The sequence below is a fragment of the Balaenoptera physalus genome (assembly GCF_965194825.1).
Source record: "Balaenoptera physalus genome assembly, chromosome: 3".
Taxonomy (NCBI): domain Eukaryota; kingdom Metazoa; phylum Chordata; class Mammalia; order Artiodactyla; family Balaenopteridae; genus Balaenoptera; species Balaenoptera physalus.
This window is the reverse complement of record NC_138890.1, coordinates 12,406,370-12,429,223: the sequence shown is the minus strand read 5'-3', so window position 1 is coordinate 12,429,223 and position 22,854 is coordinate 12,406,370. Positions and strand designations below refer to the sequence as shown.

The following is a 22,854-nucleotide window of genomic DNA, read 5'->3' as shown; positions in this document are numbered from 1 at the left end:
TCTTCTAGAGACTTCTGTCCCCAAAGGGCTGAATGGAATTGGGTGTAGGGACTGTGGACTTTTGGGGCCGGATCATTCTTTGTTATGGGTCCCCCCTGTGCACTCAGGGAATTTAATTTCTGTCCACTAGATGCCAGGAGCACCCACCCCCCGTCATGACAACCAGAAACGTCTCCAGACATCGCCAAATGTCCCTGAGGGACAAAATCCACGCCCCCCCCCCAATTGAGATCCACCAGGTTAAAATAAGATTTGGAAACGTAACATGTAACAGTAACACATGAGAAACGACTCCAGTGTTCTACGAGAGGAGACTGGTTAATAAACTGGGATCATCCACCCTCGCAGATGCATGATGAATAGCTAAGATTTAACAAGAAGAGAAAACATGGCAGCCTCTACTGAAACTTCAAGGGCGCATTTCTGTTAACCCAGCAATCCCACCTGTATCAACTTACCCAACTGAAACAAACACTCCAGGAGGAAAGATGGATTGTATAATACTGTTCACTGCCAGGCTGTGATATTCTTCCATCAGGATGATTGAATAAATGCTGGTCCATCCTGATCACAGCCTATTTTACTGTAACAATCCAAAAAGAGCTGGTAGACATCTGAGCTGATTAGAATGTTTGCAATATGTTGTTAAATTTAAAAAGAAAATTGCTGAAAAAAATCCGGGTACAATTTGATCCCGTGTTTATGAAATTAAAATGTGTTGTGTGGGAGAAAAAGAAAAAAGCAGGTTGTAACAGAGTTTATGTAACACGAATCCTCTTTTTCAAAACATGTATATATTTGTACCATGCAAATGGGTAAGACTGAAAGGTTTGTCACTAAAAAGTTAGGAGTTGTCGTCTCTGAGGACGTGTGATTTAATTTTGCTTTTTTCGGTTTGTTTAGCTGTATGTTCTCGTTTTTCCACAAGGATCACACACCATCTGTTATTTTGTAAAAGCCTCAGGTATATGCCTGCACACCCTAAAAGGGCTTGAGAATCTTGAGAACCCTTATTTGACCCAGAAAATTCAAATGCTGTTGAGGATGGATAAATGCCCCACCTCCCTCGCCCCTGGGGTGGGACCACTCTGAGGTGCATGCTCTATGCTGCCCCTGCCCCCCAGTTGCCTCCCCCAACCCCGCCAATTGCTCAGTGGCACGCCCTGAAGGGCTCCTTCCCTCTCTGCCTCATGTCCCCACCGCCATCAGGGTTTCCTGGGGTCACCTCTCGGATAATTCAAATCCTCATTTTGGGGTCTGTTTTCTGGAGACTCCAAACTATGACAGCCCCCCTCTTCATTCTGTTATTTGACCCCGCAGGACAGAGTGAGGTTGACCATCTGTCGCCCCCGGGCTATTTTGGGGAAGTTTTATGGGGCACACTGGAACCCCGGGGTCTGACTCCCCCCGCCGCACCTGGTTTCCTCCCACATCTTGGCCTGAAGCGGGGGTGGGGGGGTGGGGGGGTGGGGAGTGTGGGTGGTGCGTAGGTGGTGAGCAGAGCATTGGGCCAAGAAGGGAACACACATGTATGTGAAAACCAACCAGGAACATTTAATAAAAAAATAAGCAAGTTATCCAGGACCCGACCCGGACAGCAGTTAGTTATCCCTCAGAGAATGAGGCACCGCTGGCCGGCTCTGACATTCGTTTCAGGCTGAAGACCCAGCGAGTCCTCCAGCCTGTGCCAGGGGACGTCCTGCCCGGGCCGTGGGTAGCACCCCAGCGCAGCAGAGCCCACGCGAGGCCCCAAACGCATGATCCCACCAAAGGCTTGGACAGAGGAACGCCATCGAGCAGGCAGAGACCACACCTGACGTGCAGGGCAGGGCGGTCAAGCAACTGAGACCAGGAGTGGGCATGGGAGACCCCGCCCCCAGCTTCACCCCTCACCCCCTCCCGGGGGGCTGGGTCTAGCAGGGGGGCCTTGCATGAGGACATGGGGTTGCTGGAACCCATGGCTGCCCCTGGCAAGGGAAGAGCCACCCCCTCTCCTGGGCGGTGGACAGAGGATGTTATCTGCACACGGCTCGGGTGAAGGGGGGTGGCGGGAAATGAGGAATCAAACTCAGTCAGCCCCACTGGGAGTCCATGAGGTCAGGCACACAGCCAGCACTCAATAAATGCTTGCTGCATGAAGAAACGAAAGGACTCCTTCATCTCTGTTGGTGATCAGATGCTGACTGAACAGCTGTCATCCTGCTTTGTATCACCAGTGCCCGGCACACAGGAGATGCTCTCTGGATGGGTGGGGAAGAAACCAATTAGGAGTGAAAAGCATCTTGTTTATCTTCAGCCCTAGCACAAAGCTCAGCTCCCAGCACACAGCAGGCACTCAATAAATGCACCGAGTCAGTAAGGACTTCTGTGTCACAAGTACAAGGCACGTAGTAGGTGCTCAATATGTGTCTGAATAAATGAAAGTTTACCTCACTAGTCCCAGAGCCTGGAATGGTGCCCAGCATACAGTAGGCACTCAATAAATACTCGAATGAATTCAAACAGTGAATGTGTATCACTGGCGCCTGCTTCTTGATGGGGGATCGATAATGCCTGACGACTGGATCCATCACCGAGGGAGGGAAGAATCATGCCTCGTTCACTGCCGGAACGCAGGAACCTGGTACCCAGTTACTCGCTTAAAGTGTTGGGCCCACGAATTGTTGCCACCCAAACCACCTGTTCCTGGCGTACAGTAGGCACATCCGTTAATGCTGCCTGCGTGCACGTGATTGCTGAGCAAGAGCTGGCTGGACGCCGCCCTGTGTGGGGAGCCCTCCTTGGCCCGCCAGGGGTCCACAGGGGCCCCGCTGTCCCCGGCGGGCGTGCGGGGGCCGGGCCAGCGACAGGCTGCTTTGGATTCATGGCCACCGCCCCTCAGAGCTCTCAGAGCTCATCCCGGGCAGCGCTGTCCAGCGGGGACTGCAGCACATCAGAGTTCTTGGCCTCGCGGCTCAGGGCCTGCTGCTCGCGCATCTTCTGGGATTTGGCCCGGTCCCAGTCGGTCTTGACGTGCTCGTTGTTCCACACGACCGAGGTCTCCGTGTCGCTCACGTACCCGTCGTCCCCTGTGTAGTGTGTGGGGTAGATGAGCAGGGGCTCCACGGAGAAGGCGCGCAGGTCCCGAGGGGAGAAGTGGGCCTTGTATTCGGACCTGCAGGGGAGGGGAGCACGGGGGCCGCAGTGGGTTGGGGGCTGAGAGACGAATGGAGACAGAAGTGGGTGGCAGGGGTGGGGGGAGGGCGGCGGCGAGGGACCAGATGGAGGAAGAAGCAGGCAGGGGGAAAGCCACCTCCCTGGGACCCACGAGCCTCACGCCCCCACCCAGGCCAGCTCCACAGCGAGACCCCAGCCCGCCTGCCCACCGCCAGCCCCTCTCACACTGGGTGCTTGTCGAACATGACCGGCAAGAACTCGTCCACGGGCAGCATCTTGGAGAGCGGCCGGGCAGCCAGCAGCTTGCGGGCGCCTGGCAGGGAGACCACGTAGGCCAGCGTCCAGTACGAGTAGTCGGCCTCCACCAGGTTCCTCACGCGGGGCACAGCCTTTTCGGGGTGCTCCACCTGCATCCGCTTCCGGCCCACGTAGCTGGGGTGCAGGATGGGGGCCCTGTCACCGTCCTCCCGCCTGCCCACCCAAGAGTGCTAACGCAGAGATCCACTGAGCCCCTGTCAGGCCCTGGGGGGGTGGGGAGCAATGAGGAGGCTGGTGTGACTGGACGGGGTGAGAGCAGGCCCACAGGGGTCTGGGGCCGCAGGGAGGAGAGGGGGCTTTTTCTGAGGGCGCCAGGGAGGATCTGGAGCTGGGGAGGCTGTGCCACAGGAAGGAGAGCGGAGCTGAGAGGGGAGCTGCTCTGGGTTCAGAGGGCTGTGAGGCAGGCGGGCAAGGTGACGGATAGGGTGAGCAGTCAGGAGTGAAGGGGAGAAGCTACTGCTCCTATCAATAGCATGGTCCTGAGTCTGAGGCCCAGAACCCAGATCAGGGCCCTGCACGTGGTGGTGGGGGCAGGGGTGGGGTGGGGAGGATGAACCAACCCACCTACATGAGATGCCAAGGGACTGTTCCAGAAACATGCTGGCCATACTCTACCTAGCACTGGTCTGAGACCCAGGCTCCCGTGGGCATACCCGACTCAGCCAAGCCCCCAGGCTTCTGGCCCTGCATCCAAGCTCGGATCAAACCCACCCCAGGCCACACCCCAAGCTCTTTAGCCACGTTCCCCAGGCTTCCGAGTCAAATCTTAGCCTTATTCTCTACCCCACAGGCTCCAGTCAAGTCTCCAAACTCTGAACAAGCTGGCAGGCTTCCACCAGGTCCCTAGACCTCTGGGTCAAGAACAAGTCCTCCTGCCAAGCTCCCAAAAGTTGGCCCAACATATTAACCTGCAAAGGCCCTCTGACCTAGAGGCTCTAGGCCACACCTTTGAGTTCTGGCCCCTCCCAGGCCCCACTCACATGAGGTCCCAGTCCAGACCCTCCCGCTCCACATCCTGCATAAGGTTCATTAGGCGCCTCTTGAAGAAGATCTCGAAGCGCAGGTCGTCCTCGAACACGAGTGATTTCTGCAGCCTGCGGTCCACAACCTGAGGGAGGAGGCCCTGCTGAGATCTTGGAGAGATCAAAGCCAGGCCTGACCCCGAAGCCAGTTCTGCTTAAAAGCTCTGGGGCACCAGGAGAAAAGCAAACCCCACCCCCCCCACACACACACACACCACCACCAGTTTGGATCTACCTCCCGGCCAAAACTTCCTCCTCACAACTTGGCAGCAGATTCCACAGCCTCACCTCAGCCTGGCTGCTCCTTCCCAACCCAGGGCCTGGGCCTACGCTGTGCCTTTGACACAGAGCACCCTTCCCCCACACAGCTGCAGGTAGGTTCCCGCTCACCCTTCTGGCCTCAGCTCACCTGGCACCTACTCAAGAGGTCCTCCCTGACTATCACCCAAAGCTGCCAGTTGAGGATAATTCATAGCCCTGGGCCTCTCCTGTAGATGCCTCTCACTTATTTCATTGTCATTCATTTCTTTGTGGATTATCATCAGTCTCCCCACCTCCCAGGGCTGTAAGCCCCCTGAAGGGGGCTGGGTCTATCTTGGTGGCTGTCGTGTCCCCAGCACCAGCAGCAGGCTGGGCACACAGTAGGTCCTTGACAAATGTTCCCAGAATGAATGAACTAGAGAATCTTCACGACTGCCCCTGAAGTTGCGACTCCATCATCTGGGGAAACTGAGGCTCAGATTGGGAAATGCCTTCCTTGCTCACAGAGCTCACCCCTCTCAGAGGCAGGGCTGGACTTGAACCTGGATCCCCCCTGGCTCTACAGCTACCCGGACACTGCAATCCCTGCCCCATGACCTCCATGATGAATATCAGAAAAGGAGGGCAACCTGGCTGAGCACCTGTCGCCTCAAACACCAAATGCCCCATCTGGCCTCACGCCTGCTGGTCCCAGGTTCCAGCCCGTGCCTGGCATCCTCGCCCATCATAACCTTTCCTTCCAAGGGTGTGTGATGAGCCTCTGGGGCTAATGGGGTACCAATGTGTGGGGTCTGCATTAGTTATCGTCGCCATGGCTATTACTCCTACTAGTAAGCTTTGAGCACGGTGCCCAGGCTCTAGATATTTGACAGTGGGTGGACATAAAGAGGTTTTGCTTCGAGGTCCTGGGCCTCAGACCCTACCTGTTTCTAGAGTCAGGCTCAACCCTCCCCAGACTCAGGCTCCACATCTGCACAGGAGAAGGACGGCAGCTCACCCACCCAGGGTTCAGGTGACACATTCACTAAAGAGACAAGACTGGCTGGGGTGCAGGTGATTCCCTCCTTGAGCTGTTAAGAAGGCTGAGGAGGGCCCTGCCCCGCTGCGGGACCCACCTCTTTCCAGATGTTATAGTGGCTGAGGAAGCAGCCCAGTTCGCCCTTGGTGAGGGGCCGCCCGTGGTAAGGATCCTGGTAGCCGGGCAGCATCTGGATGCCCAGTGCCTCTACCTGGCTGGTGTTCATGGCTCTGCAAGGGGGGTCAGGAGGGGGTCAGTGGAAGACTCTCTCTGCCCACAATTCCACCATTAGCGACATTCCCCCTTGCCACCCCCCCCCAACCTGTGCACCCCTCTTGGACCCAATGTGGGCTGCCAGGGCGTGGTCTATACCATGTGCGCAGACCTGCCATCACCCCGCGCAGGGTCAGACTCACATCCGCTCCACAGCCGCCACCCGCGAGGTCTACACACCCACACATGGAGCCGCCCCTCCCCCGCCGGGGTGGGACTCACTTGCCGTCCACAGCCTCCACCAGCCGGCACTCGATCTCCTGCTCCTGCAGCGCGCGCAGCATACGTTCCCGTCGGTCCTGCCGCCGCTTCAGGTTGATCATGAAGACCTGTGGCCCAGAGCCTCGGTTGGACCCTCCAGGTCGGCCCCCGGCCCCACCCCTGAGGGAAGGCCCAGCCTACCTCGTCAAAGCCCATCTTGTCTGGCGTCTTGGTGGGCGCCGAGATGAACCGCGAGGGCTCCGCGGGTGGGTGCTTCACTGGGTGGCAGAGAGAAGCCGAGGGGTCACGGGGGTCATTGGGAAGTGGGGGCGTGTCCAGCCTCTTTCCAACGCCCCCTCCCCACCCTCTGCGTGGCTCCGTCATCCCGAGCTCCTCAGCCTGGTGCTGGAGACCCTGTCCGACACGGCCCCACTCACAGCATCAGTGCTAGTCTCTCTCCTCCGCCTCCCACCCACGCTGGCTGTTGGCACTGCTCCAGACTTACCCATCCCCCATTCCTACCTCTGGACCTTTGCACACGCTGGGCCTCTACTGAAATACCCTTCCTTCCTCCCCTCCTGCCCCTGAGTTATCAGCTAAGAGGCCTTCTGGGACGGGGCGGGGGGTGGGCAGGTGGCAGCAGAGGAGTCTCCTGACCTCCCCAGGCTGTCAGGTACCTCTTCGGGGGTCCCCACAGCGCCTGGGCTTCCGTCAAAGCCTCATTCTGCTGTCCTACCTCCCCGGCTCCCTGATTATCTCCCATGAGCTCTGCCAGACGGATACCAGTTCTGTCCACTCACACTGGCTCCCTACGCACAACACAGAGCTCGGCACAAACTCATCAAATGAACAAAGGAACGACCTTCCTCATCTATAAAATGGGCTAATAAATCTCTCAGAGGTTTATGTCATGATGCCATGAAATCACACACATTGTTTTGGGTGAAACTGTATCCTCCTCAAAAAGATACTTTGGCATCCTGACACCCTGGTACCTCAGAATGTGACCTTATTTAGAAAATAGGATCTTTAATGAGGTCATTAGGGTGGGTCCTAAGCAGTTTGACTGGGGTCCTTATAAAAATGGGAAATTCGGATAGAGACACACACAGAGGGTAGATGGTGTGAAGACACACAGGGAGAAGATGGCCATGTGACTGGAGTGACACACCTACGAGCCCAGGTATGCCAAGAATTTCAGGGTGTTCGTGATTGTTCCCCTTTTAGCTGCTGTGAGCAGTGCTCAGACCATATCCCCGGGGCCCTGTCTTGGTACATCCCTGATGGTTTCCCACAGAAGGATCAGATCCACAGGGGACTGTGGGCCTGGTGAGGCTCCTGGTCATCTACCAGGCTGGCCCAGAAAAGGTGAGTGTGGCATCTGCCTCCCCAAGAACAAAGGCCCTGTGTGAGCTCAAAGGACACACACAGGCCCCTCTGTCTGGGAGAAGCCTGGGCGAGGCCCAGGGTCAACCTGGCACCTCCCACCTCGCAGCCTGGGCCTCCTCCAGGGACACTGTGCCCTGGGGTTTCTTCCTATCCAGGGCCCATCACAGCTCCCTGCCACCCCGTCCTCCTCAGGGGAGCCTAGGACCCAAGGGCAAGGCTTTGGGATCTGAAGACCCAAATTCAAATCCCAGGTGCCCTTTCCCTCTCTTTCTCAGCCTCTGCCTGCCCACTTGGGGTGTGGATGGTGAAAGGACCTGCTGATGGGAAGTGGGGGTATCTCTTCATCCTTTCTTATCAGTTCTGGGAAAATGGAGCATATTAGGGTCCAGAAGGAGCAACACGATGCAGCCTTTCCAGAGAGCCATGTCAAGAACTGCAACACCCCTAGACCCATCATAGGGTGAAGAATTAAACTTGACCACAGAGAGGTCTGGCCTTTGCTCCCAGCTCCTGGGAGGTTGAAGCCCTTGGAAATGTCTTTGTTTATCTCAGGGCTTGGGCCATACTGGGTATGTATGCCAACAGTGTGATTTAGGGTGGAGGTCTTGGGCTACTTGGTATTGGCTCAATTTCTGCAGGCACTGGAGATGGAGGTTAGCCACGTGGCAATCATCTGTATCTGTGTGTAGGAGCCCCAGTAAAAACCCTGGACACGGAGGCTTGGGAAGCATCCCTGGTTGGCAGTACACCATGCATGTTGTCACATACTGGTGCTAGGAGAAGCAAGCACTGCCCATATCACTCCACGGGGAAGGGACAATAGGAATCTCTGTGCCTGGAACGCTCCTGGATGCTGCCCCGTGCACCTTTTCCCTTTGCTGATTTTAATTCGTGTCCTTTGGCGGTAATAAATTGTAACTGTGAGTATAATAGCTTCCAGGGAGCTCTGAGTCCCTCTCGTAAATTATCAAACCTGAGCATGGTCTTGGGGACCCCAGATTTCGCAACTGCTGTAAGAAGTGAGGGCAACCTTGTGGATATTCCCTAACTTTGCACCCACTGATGCATGTCTAGAACTCTCTCGCACATGGCAATGTTGGGAAAAATGGGAAATGCCCCCCATGCCGCTCAGGAGAAGACTGGTAAAGTGACCTATGACACAGCCAAGAGTGAATGAATCTGTGGCTGAACATCTACATGGAATACTACGCAGCAAGACAAGAGAACGAGCCACAGCCACACGCAGCACCCGGTGACAGCACAGACGAGGACATGGGGCAGGAGATACCGCACTTGAGCAGCTTGACTGATGAGAAGCACAAAAAGGGAAAAAAACCGTCAGCTGGTGGAATCACGACAGTGGGGGACCCTGGGGAGGGCCAGAGCCTGGTCCGTGTCTGGTGACAAGGATATTAAAAACAGAGAACGGCGAGCTCCAAGAGGGAATGCCGGCTTCCTTACTGTTTTCCACATACCTTGCCCTATGCACTTCTTGCATCTGGATGTTCCTGAGTTGTTTGCTTTTAGATAAGGGTATTTTTTTGGTTGTCTATGTTTTAATTGGGCACAGATTGATCAATAAAAACATGATAACATTGAAAAAAAAATTTTTAATAAAAAAATTAAAAAATAAAATAAAAACAATCATCATGCTGCACACATATGACCTGTCACTGCTGTGTATGCTAAAACTCAAAGAACAGGATTTACACTGAGCCAAGCTTATGGGGCCAACTGGGAAAGACACCCCGTAGTCCATGAGCAGGTAGGGAAGAAAGTTGCTGGATTCCCCACACACAGAGGGCATCACTCTGAGCTTTTCTCTAAGTTTGAAATCTCATTGTAAAAAAGATTTTTTTCTTTTTTGGGCCGTACCGCACGGCTTGCGGGATCTCAGTTTCCCGACCAGGGATCAAACCTGTGCCCCCTGCAGTGGAAGCGCAGAGTCTTAACCACTGGACCGCCAGGGAAGTCCCGAAAGACTTTTGAACACATGAAAAATCACATGCACAGCCCTGGAACAGGTACCCACACAGAGGTGGAGAAAAAAGGTGGTTTTCACTAGAACTGTAAGGAAGGATTTGCACAAATATCTGAAACCTCCAGACCCTCCTTCCGTCTGTTCTGTGTGATTTGCTCTGGCGCTTGAGAAACACGAAAATATTCACGGTTCTGTTGTGCCTTCCGTTTATAACAGCAGCGTAAACAGTCTTCTGACCAAAAATAACAAGGGAAATATATGTGAAAAGTTAAACTAGGAAAACTATGGCAGCCTGGAGAAGCTTCTCGGGTTCCGCTCGCCCACAGGAGTTGGCAAGAGGCAGAGACCCACTTCTTATGACTACAGCCTGGTGGGTTTGCCAGGCTGAGCCTGGGCAACTACATGGGACAGACACTTGGGTGTCGCGGGGGTCTTCACACTGATGACCTTGCAGCCTCCAGGTGTCACCTCAAAAGACCCCAAAGCCCCCACAAAACAAAGAAGGCAGGGTGTCATTCCATCTTCAGCCACAAGGGGGAGCCACAGACAGAACCTTCTAGAAACGGATCAGAGCCGGGCCCAGGGGGTGGGGCACGGACTGAACCTCAGGGCAGGGGCCTGGCCCTCCAAGGCCCTCTCCATCTGTGCAGTGGGAGGAACGGCCATGCTGCTTCCCAGGCCTTCACAGGGATGTGGTCAGCACAGGGCAAGGCCCCTATGGAAGAGGACGCCGTACCACTATCCAGTTGCTTCAGAGACCCTCAGCCGGGGCAGAATCCCCTCCTCAAGCAGCATCAATGGCAGCTCGGCCCTGTGCGTTCAGCCCACCTCACCAGAGGGACAGCTGCTAGTTTAATAGTCTACAGATTTATTTGTATATGTGTTAGAAAGACATGAGCTTGCAACCACGGTAAAAATATGTAGTCTCCTTTTTAAAATGTATTCAAGTTAAAAAAAAAAAAGTGTCCGTTAAGATAGATATTAAACAAACAATAGTGGGTCTGGAGGTTGGCAGGGACATGAGTGACAAAATGGCCCGAAATGGCTGTGTCCTAGATGCTGCCACGCACATGCAGGGCCATCAGTGAAACCTGCTGCCCTCACTGCTCCTACACCCTCCATGGCTCCTGACTGCCCCGGGGGAAAAGGCCCGCTCCTCAGCCGAATGTCTGAGGCCCCTGCCCTGGCCCTGCCTGCCAGCCCTGCCCAGCTCACCAGCCCCACTTCTGTCCCGCCGACCTCACCTGTTTCCTGAGCTCACAGCCCCTCCAGCCTCCCAGCCTCCGCACGTGCTGCTCCCTCCGGCTGCAATCCTCTTATCGGCTAACTCCTACTTACCCTGCATCTTAATGCCACCTCTGCCAGAAAGCCCACCCTCATTTCCCCGAGCATGCCGTGCACAGCTGCTTGCAAGCCAGCACTCTGTGAGAGGGGGGACAACCATCCACCTGTTCACACTGGGTTCCCAGTGCCCGGCGAAGAGACTGGCGCCCAGCAGACACTCAGTCAGTGTTCACAGATGCGAGATGGCAGGGAGAGGGAGGCGACTCAGCCCTCCCAGGTTGGCGCAGGCAGACTCACCCATGACCTCCAGCTGCACGTGCATGAAGCTCTCGGCCTCATCCTGGAGGGTGCTGTGTGCCCGCAGTGGCACCGGCAGAAAGCCATACACCTCCTTGTTGCAGACGTACATCTGGACCTCTGGGGCCAAGAAAACAACAATCAAAATTGAAAACAGAGCAATAAGGCAGTGGAGGCAACCTCCGAACAGAGCATTAGCCTCACAGCCCAGCATGGGGCCAGAGCGTAAAATGGGTCCAGCTGTTCCCAGCAACCGGCAGAGACCGCCCCCCTCGGTGCTCCATCTGGGAATTGGAGCCAGAACAGGGGTTCGCAGTGCCAGGAAAGAAGACAAAAAACTCCAGAACTGTTAACGAGTGCCTTGCACCGGTACTGACTCAGTCCCTGCAGGATTCCACGACCAGGCAAACCGCAAAACTGCGGGTGAACAGTAAAGATGCACATTTATGCACAAAAATGAGATGCAGTTGGACAAACCATGAGTAACATTATCTCTGTGTTAGTCCTTTTCTGAATGGTTTCAAGTTTTATAATGAGTATATATCTTTTTTTAAAGTGATAAACCCAACGAAAACGATTTTCATTGAAGGGCCAGACAGTAAATATTTAGGTCTGTGGGCCAAACAGTTCTGTCTCAACAACTCAAGTCTGCCTTCGGACCGTGCCCAGAGAGGGCGTGGAAGCTCTGCGCCCCTTCCCCCAAATCTTGCCCCGTGCACCTCTTCCTCTGGGTTGTTCCCGAGTTATATCCTTTTATAATAAACAGTAACCTAGTGAGTAAACAGGTTTCCCGAGTTCTGTGAGCTGCTCTTGCAAATCAGCAGAACCCAAGGAAGGAGTCGCGGGAAACTTTGATTTCTAGCCATTTGGTCAGAAGCACAGGTGACAACCTGGACTTGCGATCAGCATCTGAAGCGGGGTGGGGGACATAGTTTTGTGGAGCTGAGCCCTTAACCTGTGGAATCTGAGGCTATCTCCAAGTAGGCAGAGCCAGAACCGAGTTGGAATTGAGCTGAATTCTCAGACACCCTGCTGGGGTCCCAGAATTGCTTGTCGGTGTGGGGAATACACCCCCACCTCCAACCTACACACATAGGAATTGGGTCCAGGAACCCAAAAGACATTCTTAGCTTGCGTCCATACAAAAACAGACAGTGGGCCAGATCTGGCCCATGGGACATAGTTTGCTGACCCGTGGCTTAAAAATAAATGACAGGTCAGCATATGGCTATGTCTTCTTCCTCTTTAAACTTTTTTTTTTTTTTGCCCGAAGTATACAACTAGGGAACAATTATGCTCAACCACAGATATTTGGGGGAATATAGGAAAATATCAAGATGGAAACAACTTTCAATAAGCAGATCTTAAAGACCTGGGGAGTGAAGCCACCCAGCAAAGCCAGGGCTGGAGAGATATCCTGGGGATATCATCTGAACACCTGGATACAGCTGCACCTGAAGTCATCGCTACACCCTGCAGTTCTGGTTCTGTGAACCTTCTGTGGGCTCAGCACTGGTCCCAAAGAAGCAGAGAGACACCCCATGATGGCAAACCCCCTGTGGGCTCACCTGCCTGTTTGCAGGAGAAGGCAAAAACAATGATGTCGTCGAAGGACCAGGTATAGTCAGGGTGGGGAGGGTAGAATGCCAAGTTCCTGGATGCCGCCTTCCTCAGGTCAATCAGGAAGGTCGAGTGCACCATGGGGACTGCAAAGCAGCCCCGGCGGTCCCGCTTGCGGATGGGGATGTAGGCAGGCGTGCGCTTGTAGTAGCCCTGTGGGGAGGCGGGCAGAGTTTTGCATGGGGGTCCCTAAAGGTGAGGCTGGAGGCCCGGGACAACAGGAGGCACAGAACACCTGGAGAGTAAGACTGGGTGCCAGTTTCTGGCTGTGGTGGGCATTCCCTGAGCGCAGGGCTCTGAGCAGGGCCTGTCAGTCTCCAGCTCCAGAGCCTCAGTTGCTGGGCAATGGCACAGAAACACAGGGAAACAGTCACTCATTTGCAGACCCAGCTCAATACTTCTGATCAGAAAAGCAGCATTTGAGAAAGGAAATTAAAAAGCTGAAAAAGGGACTGGATATTTGAGATCCTTTGATTTTGAAATTAAACATCAGAAGTGGGACTTCAAGAAAGTCGGGGGGCAATCTTTTAGAAGAGAAGTTTTAGAAGCTTCTGGGACAGTCCTCTCTCTTCCTCCTACCCTTTACGAACTGGAATTGTTAGCATATAACATTTAGATTTCTATGACATACTTTAAAATATAGAAACCACTGAATTATTCACTTTAAAATGGTGAACTTTATATTTTGTGAATTACACATCAATTCAAAACAAAAAGATAGGAGGAGATAGGATGGGTCAGCATCCTGCCTCTAGCCACCCAGCCCCCTTCCCCTGGCACAGCCCTGCTCCATCACCGGCCCCTCACTCTCCCTGGCTTTGCCTAAAACCCCACCCTCATCACTGGGTGGGACAATCAGAGCCTGACATTTTCCTGACTTCAGTAATTGGTTCAGGGGTAGGAGGAGACTGGACAAGGTTCTATCAGAGTGGACTTTGGCTGAATGCTGCTGGGATCATTCCCCAGGAGTTTGGAAATGAAGCCACGCAAGGCATGGAGGAAGAGGAATACTGTTTGAACACCTGGATCAAGCTGTGCCTGAAGTCCCATCCTGGCACCATCACGTCATAGCTATGTGAGCGCAGGCAAGTCACTTCCTCTCTCTGCATTTGTGTTTCTGCCTCAGTAATGGGTGTAGGGGCAGGGGGCACACAATCGTAGACCCTCCCTCAAGGTCTATTTAAGGATTATCACAATAGTGTTTATCAGATGCTCACCATGAGGCAGTGTGAGGATAAGTTAGACTCCAAATCCAGCCCCCACCACCCCCAGGCCCCTGCCCTACCACGGTAACCCCCTGACCTGGGAGGTCATCCCACACCAGAAGTTGGAGTACGCAGCCCGGGAATCCAGCATGGGGGCCACCACCGTCTTGTTCTCAGCGATGAGCAGGGTCAGCGTGTCAGGGTTGAGGATCAGGTTGTCCGCGTCCACAAACTGCAAAACACCCGACATGGCATCAGTGTGGGCTGCCAGAGTGAGCCGGGCTAGGCCACAGCTTGGAACAGCTGGGGCAGAGGCCGGAGCCCTGGGGAGGGGGGCGCCTGGAATAGCATGTGCGGCCCTGGAAGCCACCTGCTCCTCAACGGACAGCTCTGCCTAAGTCACCAGCAGAGTTACGTTCACACAATGAAATACACGACACTGCAAGAGAAGGGACGGACCACACAGCACGAAGCGACACAAATGGGTCCCACACACGGTGCTGGCGAGCCACGGGAAGTGACAGCAGGTGCATCACGTGGCTCCTTTTAGGGGAACTTTTAAGATGGGCAGCACTGGTCAATGAGGAGGAGAGTCGGGGCTGGAACACACTTTTTTCTATGTAAGTTAAATGCCAACAAAAAAATTCGTAAAAATGGGATCTTTACATAAGGCTTTTTTTTTTTTTTTTAACACCTTGAATGTTGGGGTAAAAAGATGATAACTTGTTTGCTGCAGCCTGGAAGGAAACTCACCAACCCATGAATAGGGCCATCATGGTGGGGGGTGCCTGCTTGCCCCCCCAAAACCGTTTGTCACCAACACCTTCCAGAAAGGCCACACCAGAATATTCATGGCAGGGTTGGTCATCACACAAACTGGGAACGACCCAGGAGTCTAGCAGTGGAGAATCAGCTACAGAAACTTTGGCCCTGCCCTGCTGTCCCCTTGCAGAATGTGTCGAGACAACTGAAAAATCAAGCCACAGGAAACAATTAGGTAAGGACGTTCCTGTCTACTGGGATGTGAAAACACACACGGCATGATATATTATACAACTATTAGGAGGTGGGTTTTTTTTTTTAATGCATCTGGTCCACAGATATGCTTTCCGTTACCCATGCAGGGTTTTTCTGGGTTTTTAAAAAAATTTATTTATTTTATTTATTTATTTTTGGCTGCGTTGGGTCTTCGTTGCTGCGCACGGGCTTTCTCTAGTTGCGGCGAGCAGGGGTTACTCTTCGTTGCGGTGCACGGACTTCTCACTGCGGTGGCTTCTCTTGTTGCGGAGCACAGGCTCTTGGAGTGCGGGCTTCAGTAGTTGTGGCACGCAGGCTCAGTAGTTGTGGCTCACGGGCTCTAGAGCGCAGGATCAGTAGTTGTGGCACACGGGCTTAGCTGCTCCGCGGCATGTGGGATCTTCCCGGACCAGGGCTCCAACCCGTGTCCCCTGCATTGGCAGGCGGATTCTTAACCACTGTGCCGCCAGGGAAGCCCCCCATGCAGGATTTTTAGAACGTATGAATCACTTGCCATAAACAAGAGCAAAAACTAGAATCCCTGCCTTCTCCAGCAACGCGGGAAGGGCATTCCCACGTGGCACGCCCCAGCTGGAGATGGGAGGTGGCTGTCCCTTGGGACAAGCCGTGCGGTCCTGTTATGTTCCTGCCCAGACCCCTGCGGACATGTGAATTTGTGACCTTGGAATACACCTGCAGTGGAAACAGCCAGAACAGTCTGGCAGTTCCTCAGGAAGTGAAACATGGAGTTACGGCAATTCCTGTCCTAGGTACAGACTGAGAGAACTGGAAACAGGGACTCGAACAGACATCTGCACACCGCGTTTATAGCAGCCTTATCCACAGATGCCGAACTGTGGAGACAACCTAAGCGTCCGCTGACGGATGAATGGATAAACAAAACGTGGTCCATCCATACAATGGAATATCACTCAGTCAGAAAGAGGAGTGAAGCACTGACACACGCTACAACCTGGATGAACCCAGAAAACATCAGGCTGAGTGAAGCCAGACCCAGAAGGCCACATAGCGTATGATCCTGTTTATGTGAAATGTCCAGAACAGGCAAATCCACAGAAACAGACAGCAGATCAGCGGTCACCAGGGGCTGGGGGAGGGGATGCAGAGTGACTGCTCATGGGCACAGGGTTTCCTCTGGGGTGATGGAAACTAGTTTTAGAAGCACATAGAGGTGAAAAAACGCAGCCAGAGAGCAAGCCTCTCTGGGAGGTACGACTACAAGGTATGATTTTTTTCTTTCTTTCCAAGCTTCTTGTTGTTTCTTGTATATTTCCTTACAAGTAACACCCACAGTGTTTGTAAAAAGAGAAAAAAAGAGGCCATTTTAATAATAATTTAAAAACACTAGACAAATGATTTCACATTCCAACATGGATTACTGAAGTCCCCGATTACAAAAATATACGGCATGTCAAAAGCTGCTTTGAGTTCTGAACCAAAACCTTGAGTTCCACCCAGGTTTGCTGAGAGAAAAAAGTGAAAACCAGCCAACGTCAAACCATGAAAGCAAAACCCAGGGAAGCAGACAAGGTGGCCCTGGGCTGGACGGTTCTGGGAGGTTCGAGTCCCACCTCTGTTCTTCACTGTTTCTGAGACCCCACCCAGCAGGCTGTCACTTCCCTCTCTAAGCCTCCACTTTCCCATCTATAAAATGGTCTGAGAAGGCGCCAACTCACAGGGATCCCAGGAGGAGCCTCTTCCATCCTTCCTCCTCCCAGGAGATGGCACCATCCTCCCCACAAGGTTCAGGCCAGGACGTGAGGTCCTTCCGGCACCCACACATCCAGCAGGGCCTGTCCCCTTGGCCTCAGAACGCATCCTGAACCCACAGCCACATACAGGCCCCCACCTTGGCCTCCTGCTGCCCCCACTCCTGCCCCACAGGCCCTGCTCCCCCCGGCAGCCACAGGGACTTCTGAAAATCAGAAATCAGAAATCGGAACCTAGCCCTCTCCTGTTCACACACCCTCCATGGCTCCCCATTACCTTCAAAGTAAAAGCTGCATCCCTCCCTTGGCCTGAATAGTCCGGCCCCCACCTACCACCTCAGCATTACCCCCTCCATCACTCCACTCTGGTTACACTGGCCTCCTCGCCAGTCTTTGAATGTCGCAAGCTTGCTCCCTGCTCTGTTCCCTCTGCCTCGGACACTGGCCCCCAGCTCCCGCTAAGGCTAGCTCCTTGGCTCCTTCAGATCTCTGCTAGGGCCCCCTCCCAAGGGAGGCCCCCAACCCCTGGTACCTGTGGCCGTGACCTTATTTGGAAATTGGGTCTTTGCAGATGTAATTAAGATATAAACTAAGATGGAGTTCATCCCTCCTACACTGTTGGTGGGAATGAAAACTGGTGCAGCCACTATGGAAAACAGTGTGGAGGTTCCTCAGAAAACTGAAAACAGAATTACCATATGACACAGCAATTCCACTCCTGGGCATATTCCCAGACAAACCTGTAATTCAAAAAGATACATGCACCCCTATGTTCATAGCAGCACTATTTACAAGCCAAGAAATGGAAACAACCTAAGTGTCCATCGATAGATGAATGGATAAAGAAGATGTCGTATAAATATACAATGGAATATTACTCAGCCATAAAAAAGAAAAAATAATGCCATTTGCAGCCACATGAATGCAACTAGAGATTACCATACTAAGTGAAGTAAGTCAGAAAGAGAAAGACAAATACCATATGATATCACTTATACGTGCAATCTAAAATACGGCACAAATGAACCTATTTACAAAACAGAAACAGACTCACATATACAGAGAACAGACTTGTGGTTGCCAAGGGGGTGGGGGATGGGGGAGGGAAGGACTGGGAGTGTGGGGTTAGCAGATGTAAACTCTTATACATAGGATGGATAAACAACAAGGTCCTACTGTCTGGCACAGGGAACTCTATTCAATATCCTGTGATAAACCATAATGGAAAAGAATATAAAATAAATAAATTAAAAAATAATTACTTTAAAAAAAAGATGGGGTTCATACTGGATTAGGGTAGGCCCTAAATTCAGTGACTGGTGACCTTATAAGGAGAAGAGACCACGTGACCACAAAAGCAGGGACTGGAGTGATGCAGCCACAAGCCAAGGAGCACCTGGAGCCCCCAGAAGCTGGAAGAGGCAAGGAAGGATCCTCCCCTAGAGTGCAGCCCTGCCTGCACCTTGATTTACAATGTTGGCCTCCAGAGCTGCAAGACAATAAACTTGCATTGTTTTAAGCCCGCCAGTGTTGGTATTTTGTTATGGCAGCCCCAGAACACTGATATATCATCAAGTGCCTTTCACAGCACTGGCTGCCTTCTGATATTTCCTCATTCAGTTTTGTTTGTTTTCTGGTCACATCCACCTTTCCTGGGATGCTAGGAAGGTGGGGCTCAGCCTGTGCTGACCCTCACTGGGTCCCCAGGGTCCGGCATGAGGAGGGCACAGGGAGTGGACGATAGATATATGGATTAATAAATGAAGAAGGTAGAGACCAAAGCTTGAGGTTTGGCACGTAGATGGAAACCCACCGCGGGCACTGTCAAGCTGGCATCACTGCATTCAACCTCCATGGTGAACCAGGCTCAGCTGTCAATGCCCTGCCCATCGCACCAGGGGAGGGGACCATGCCCAGGTCAAGGAACCCGGCTGAAGGAGCTCAGAGGAGACCCGTGATCTGTGGGCATGTAACCCAACATTGCATTCAAAACCTCAACCGCTCCCCTCTTCCCAGAAGCCCAGGAGGAGGAAGTAAAAGTCAGGGCTCAGCAGCTCAGTGTCGCCAACATCCCCCAGCCCCCGCCCCATCCTCCTGCTTCTTGGAGTGACCCGAGGTCATCATCGTGGTTGCAGAGAGAACTCACATCACTGGTGATGCTGATAAAAGTGGAGATGACCCAAGTGTGCAACTACAGGGGTCGGCTGGGGACACAAAAGCCCATTCGTTCCTGATGATTAAGAATCCAGGTGGCCGAGGATCAAATCCCAGCTCCTCCGCTAACCTGCTGTGTTACCTCTGACAACTCATTCCCCCTCTCAGAGTCTCAGTTTCCCCTCTGTAAAATGGGGTTAAGGCTGGTCTCCGAATCCCGCCACTCTGCCTTCCCTTGGATACCCCAGACCCTCGGCTGGGGACCCATGGGTTGGCTGGCCAAGAAACTCACCAGGATGTAATCGGCCCACATGTCCCGGGCTGATTTCAGGGCTGCCTGGCGTAACTTCATGACGTGCTCATAGCGTGAGTCAGACCAGTGTTTGGGGCCCTCCTCGTCTGGGTAGGACCTGCGGAGAGGCAGCTGTGATGTGGGAAGCACAGGGCATTCTTGGAGCCCAGAGAGGGTTTGAGCTGGCTGAATGTGGGGTGGTCAGAGAGGGCTTCCTGGAAGAGGGGATGTGTAAGCTGGATCTGAAGGCTGGGAAGAAGCAAGTCGAAAATAGGAGAACGGAGGTGTGTCCCCAGTAGGGGGCACAGCATGTGCAAAGGCCCAGAGGGGAGGGGAAAGGGCCTCTACTGCCTTGCAGAGACATCCCTGAGGGTGAGGGGGAGCCACTAGGAGAAAAGACGCAAAGCACAAGAAAGCTCGGAGCCTGTCCTCCCAGACTCCTAATCTGGTCTGGGCAGTGGGTGGGTACAGAAATTAATCCTGAAAGAGTGAAAGGAACCGAAGTCCCCATCACTCAGGGGCTCATGGGGACGCTAAGCAGCAGAGCTGATGTTGCGGCTGAGTGACACAGGGGACAAAGCAGCGGGCGTCCACCACAAAGACCAAGGAATGAAGGAATTCCAGGTGGAGCGAACGGCGGGGGCAAAGATCCAACGGGAGGCTTCTGACCCACTGGTGAAGCTGAGGTAGGGTCAGAGTAGCCACAGCCAGCGCTGAAGGCTGCAGAGCTGGGCTGGAGCATCAGGGACTGGGGGCGGGGGGCTGGCCCAGGATGATGGGGAGTCATGGAGGGTGTGTGAGCAGGGGCACAGCCAAGTCCAGCTGGGGGCAGGGGGCAGGGCAAGGCCTGGCACTCACTTGGGCTCCTCTGCCGGCCGCCACTCCACAGAGTGGTACAAACTCTTCATGGCCACCAGCCATTCCCGAAGCACGGCTGACGTGTTGTCTGAGTTGTGGTCCGTGGCCACCCTGCAGACAGCACAGGCCAGTGAGTGAAGTTAGGGAGACCAAGGCAGGACGAGCAGCAGCAAGGCAACAAGGGCTCCCACGACCTGGCTCGGCCTCCCACCAGCTACACAGCCCTGGGCAAGACACCTCCGCGCTCCGTGCCCCAATTTCCTCATCTGTGACACAGGGGGTGAGGACAGGGCCCACTTCACTGGGCTGCAGAGGGGATTAAACAAGCTAATTTTGGAAACACACATTAGATGATGTTCGTACTATGGGGCATCTAGGATCTTATAACCACATTCACTGCTAAATATTTGAGATTTAATAAAAACACATATATATCATGCAGCCCTGCCCCACCTTCCTCAATTCTCTCCTATGAGCAATAACCACTTTGGAGTGGGCTGTGGTCACTCATTCATTCAACAAACATTTCTTAAACACCAACTGTGTGCTTGGATTATCCGGCCTGGAGGGAAAAGGAATATTTGGAAGTCTAGTGTGACCATCAGCTGAGAGTTATTCTCCCAAAAGAACTGTTATTTAGTCAACAACAAGGATAGCAACGATGACAATAATAACAGTAATGATAATAATAACCACGGCTCTGGTCACTGATGCCAGGCGCAAGGCCTTCACACTCAGTAACCTGTTCATCTTCAGAGACAACCCAACTAGAATTGTATTTGTATCCCCATTTTCCAGATGAAGAAACTGAGGTAGGAAGCGGTAAGTCACCAGTCAGGCTTGTTCATGGCCCTGCCCCATTCTGCTTCTAGGAAGGATCCACTCCCCCCAACCTTCCGCCATCCGTCGCACACCCCACCCACCCACTCCAGTAGTCAGAAGGCAGGAGGTCCGATTCAGGCTGGGTTCAGGGAGCAATACAGCAGCAGGAGCGTTAAGACGTTCAGTTAGTAGACGTGCAATGTGGGCCACTGCAACGCCCCAACTGGGGGTGGGGGCGGGTTCTCAAGCTTCCCTTTGAAGCTGTGTGTGCTCCCAAGTGGATTCGCGGGTTAGTCCCCGGCAGTGTGGCACGGGTGATCCCGGATATGCCCTAATGTGGGGGCCAGAAGGCAGAGCTGTGGCCCGCCCCACCCTAAAGAGGCCAGCTTGCAAAGCGCCGTTCAGGCTGGTGCTAATGCGGCCGGGGAAAAGCAAGCAGGAAGGCACGCGTAGGTTTGTCCTGCCCTGATGGGGGACAGCAAGCAAAAGGCACGCGTGGGGCTGGCCCGCCCCGCCCGGTGCCAGGACAGCGGGCGGGGCGCGGCGTGGACCCGCCGGGATGGGGACAGCAGGCCGGATGCGGGGCCGCGGGCGCCGCGCTCACCACAGAGCTGTGCGGTCCCGGGGGTGCCGCAGCCGCTCGAGCGCGCCCAGCGTGGCAGGCAGCGCGTGGGCCGCGTTGCGCGCCAGCAGCGCGACGAGAACGCGCGGCGCCTGCAGCGGCGACTCGGGGCTCCAGCGCTCCTCTGGGAAGTAGGCGGCGGCGCCCGGCGGGCCCTCCAAAGGCGGCAGCGCCAACAGCAGCAGCAGCAGCAGCACCGGGAGGGGCCGCCCGTGCCCCCGGCATGCGCGTGGGGTCGCCGCCATCGCGCCACGCGTCGCCTTTAAGCCGCTTTTCTGCCGGCGGACGCGGACGGCGCCTTAAAGGGGCCGTCGGGACCCCGCCCCTGCCGCGCGCCTTAAAGGGGAGGAGAGCTCCTGGCGGAGTCAGCCGTCAGGGCCCGCCTCCAAACGGTCTTAAAGACACAAAGTGCCTCCTACCCTCCGCAGCGGCCCGCTCGAAGTGACGTCAATCTGCAGGCCTGCCCGGGAAGCCCAGCCGCCCCCGACCCCCACCCCAAGACGCTGAGCGCTCTGAACTTGGGTCTGTGCGGTAAAGGCGTCAGAGCTCAGAATCTGCCCTGCCACCGAGCAACTGCTCCCGCCAGGATCCCAGCCTGATTCGCCATCCAACTTCCATTTGTATAAGACCCGGCTGTGTCACGAGTCGAACCTGGATAGTCAGGATCTGGTTTGGGACTCAAGATCTGAGCCTCAGTTTCCTCTGCTGCAACATGGGTTTTACCACTCTAGTTCTCGACCTCCCTGGGATGTCCTCAAGGGTTGTTGAGTACCAAGCGAGTGGGCCCTGGCGTCCCCAGACCTGGCTTCAAATCCAGTCCCCGCGTGGGCCGTCTGTGTGAGCCTCAGTTTGTCCACCTGTAGAATGGAGTCATAACGACCCCGCAGGCTTGTGTGAAGATGGAACGGGAGGGAGGTGGACGTTTCCAAAGAAATGCTACGAGGGGGCTGTTTTCCAGTAATCTAACGTGTTTTCTAATTCATCGTTTTTGTGATGCTCAGATATCTATTTATTAACGTGAGTGGTGGGGGTGGGGGCTCAATATTGTTAAGTAAAATTCAGGGCACAGATCGTGTGTCCTCAGTGTGTGCAAGAGACAGTTGGGCAAAAGTTAGGAAGGAAAGGTGAGGAAAATCTCATTCTCTTGGGGGAGGAAACCATGGAGTGTGCATTACCCACCTCTGAAAGCTGAACTGAGAAAAACACTGGGGAAGTCCCTCCCAGAACCTACTCCGGAAGCAACTGGAAGTCTTGTGATGTGAAGCTGCCAGCCTCCGGTGGACAGATGACTTTTCTGGCAAACAGGAAGGCAGTAAAAGCTCTACTCTCAGCTG

At 54.1% G+C, this 22,854-nt stretch overlaps 1 protein-coding gene across 2 annotated transcripts; it reads right to left on the bottom strand.

The window, feature by feature from the left end:
* Window positions 1-1,530: 1,530 nt before the first annotated feature.
* COLGALT1 (collagen beta(1-O)galactosyltransferase 1) lies at window positions 1,531-22,604 on the bottom strand. Of its 2 annotated transcripts, XM_082453373.1 has the most exons (13): window positions 21,503-22,604; window positions 20,077-20,187; window positions 19,219-19,336; window positions 14,123-14,257; window positions 12,769-12,973; window positions 11,201-11,320; window positions 6,451-6,527; window positions 6,271-6,377; window positions 5,873-6,005; window positions 4,455-4,582; window positions 3,382-3,588; window positions 3,059-3,154; window positions 1,531-2,240 (listed from the first exon to the last, which is right to left on the bottom strand). In XM_082453373.1, exons 1-13 carry the CDS (start codon window positions 21,763-21,765, stop codon window positions 2,210-2,212), a joined length of 1,731 nt encoding a protein of 576 aa, XP_082309499.1. In that variant the 5' UTR covers window positions 21,766-22,604; the 3' UTR covers window positions 1,531-2,209. The 2 variants fall into 2 exon arrangements, with proteins under 2 accessions (XP_082309499.1, XP_082309498.1); XM_082453372.1 differs by having other exon boundaries at window positions 1,531-3,154; window positions 21,503-22,601.
* Between the last annotated feature and the right edge of the window lie 250 nt (window positions 22,605-22,854).

What these genes read in the sequence shown, in the direction of transcription:
- COLGALT1 (XM_082453372.1), bottom strand. Translation starts at nt 21,765, where the DNA reads ATGGCGGCGACCCCACGCGCATGCCGGGGGCACGGGCGGCCCCTCCCG. An exon ending in ACAAGATGGGCTTTGACGAG is followed by an intron (nt 6,378 to 6,450) that starts GTAGGCTGGGCC and finishes TCTGGGCCACAG; the next exon opens with GTCTTCATGATCAACCTGAA. An exon ending in GTGGAGGCTGTGGACGGCAA is followed by an intron (nt 6,006 to 6,270) that starts GTGAGTCCCACC and finishes CCCCCCTTGCAG; the next exon opens with AGCCATGAACACCAGCCAGG.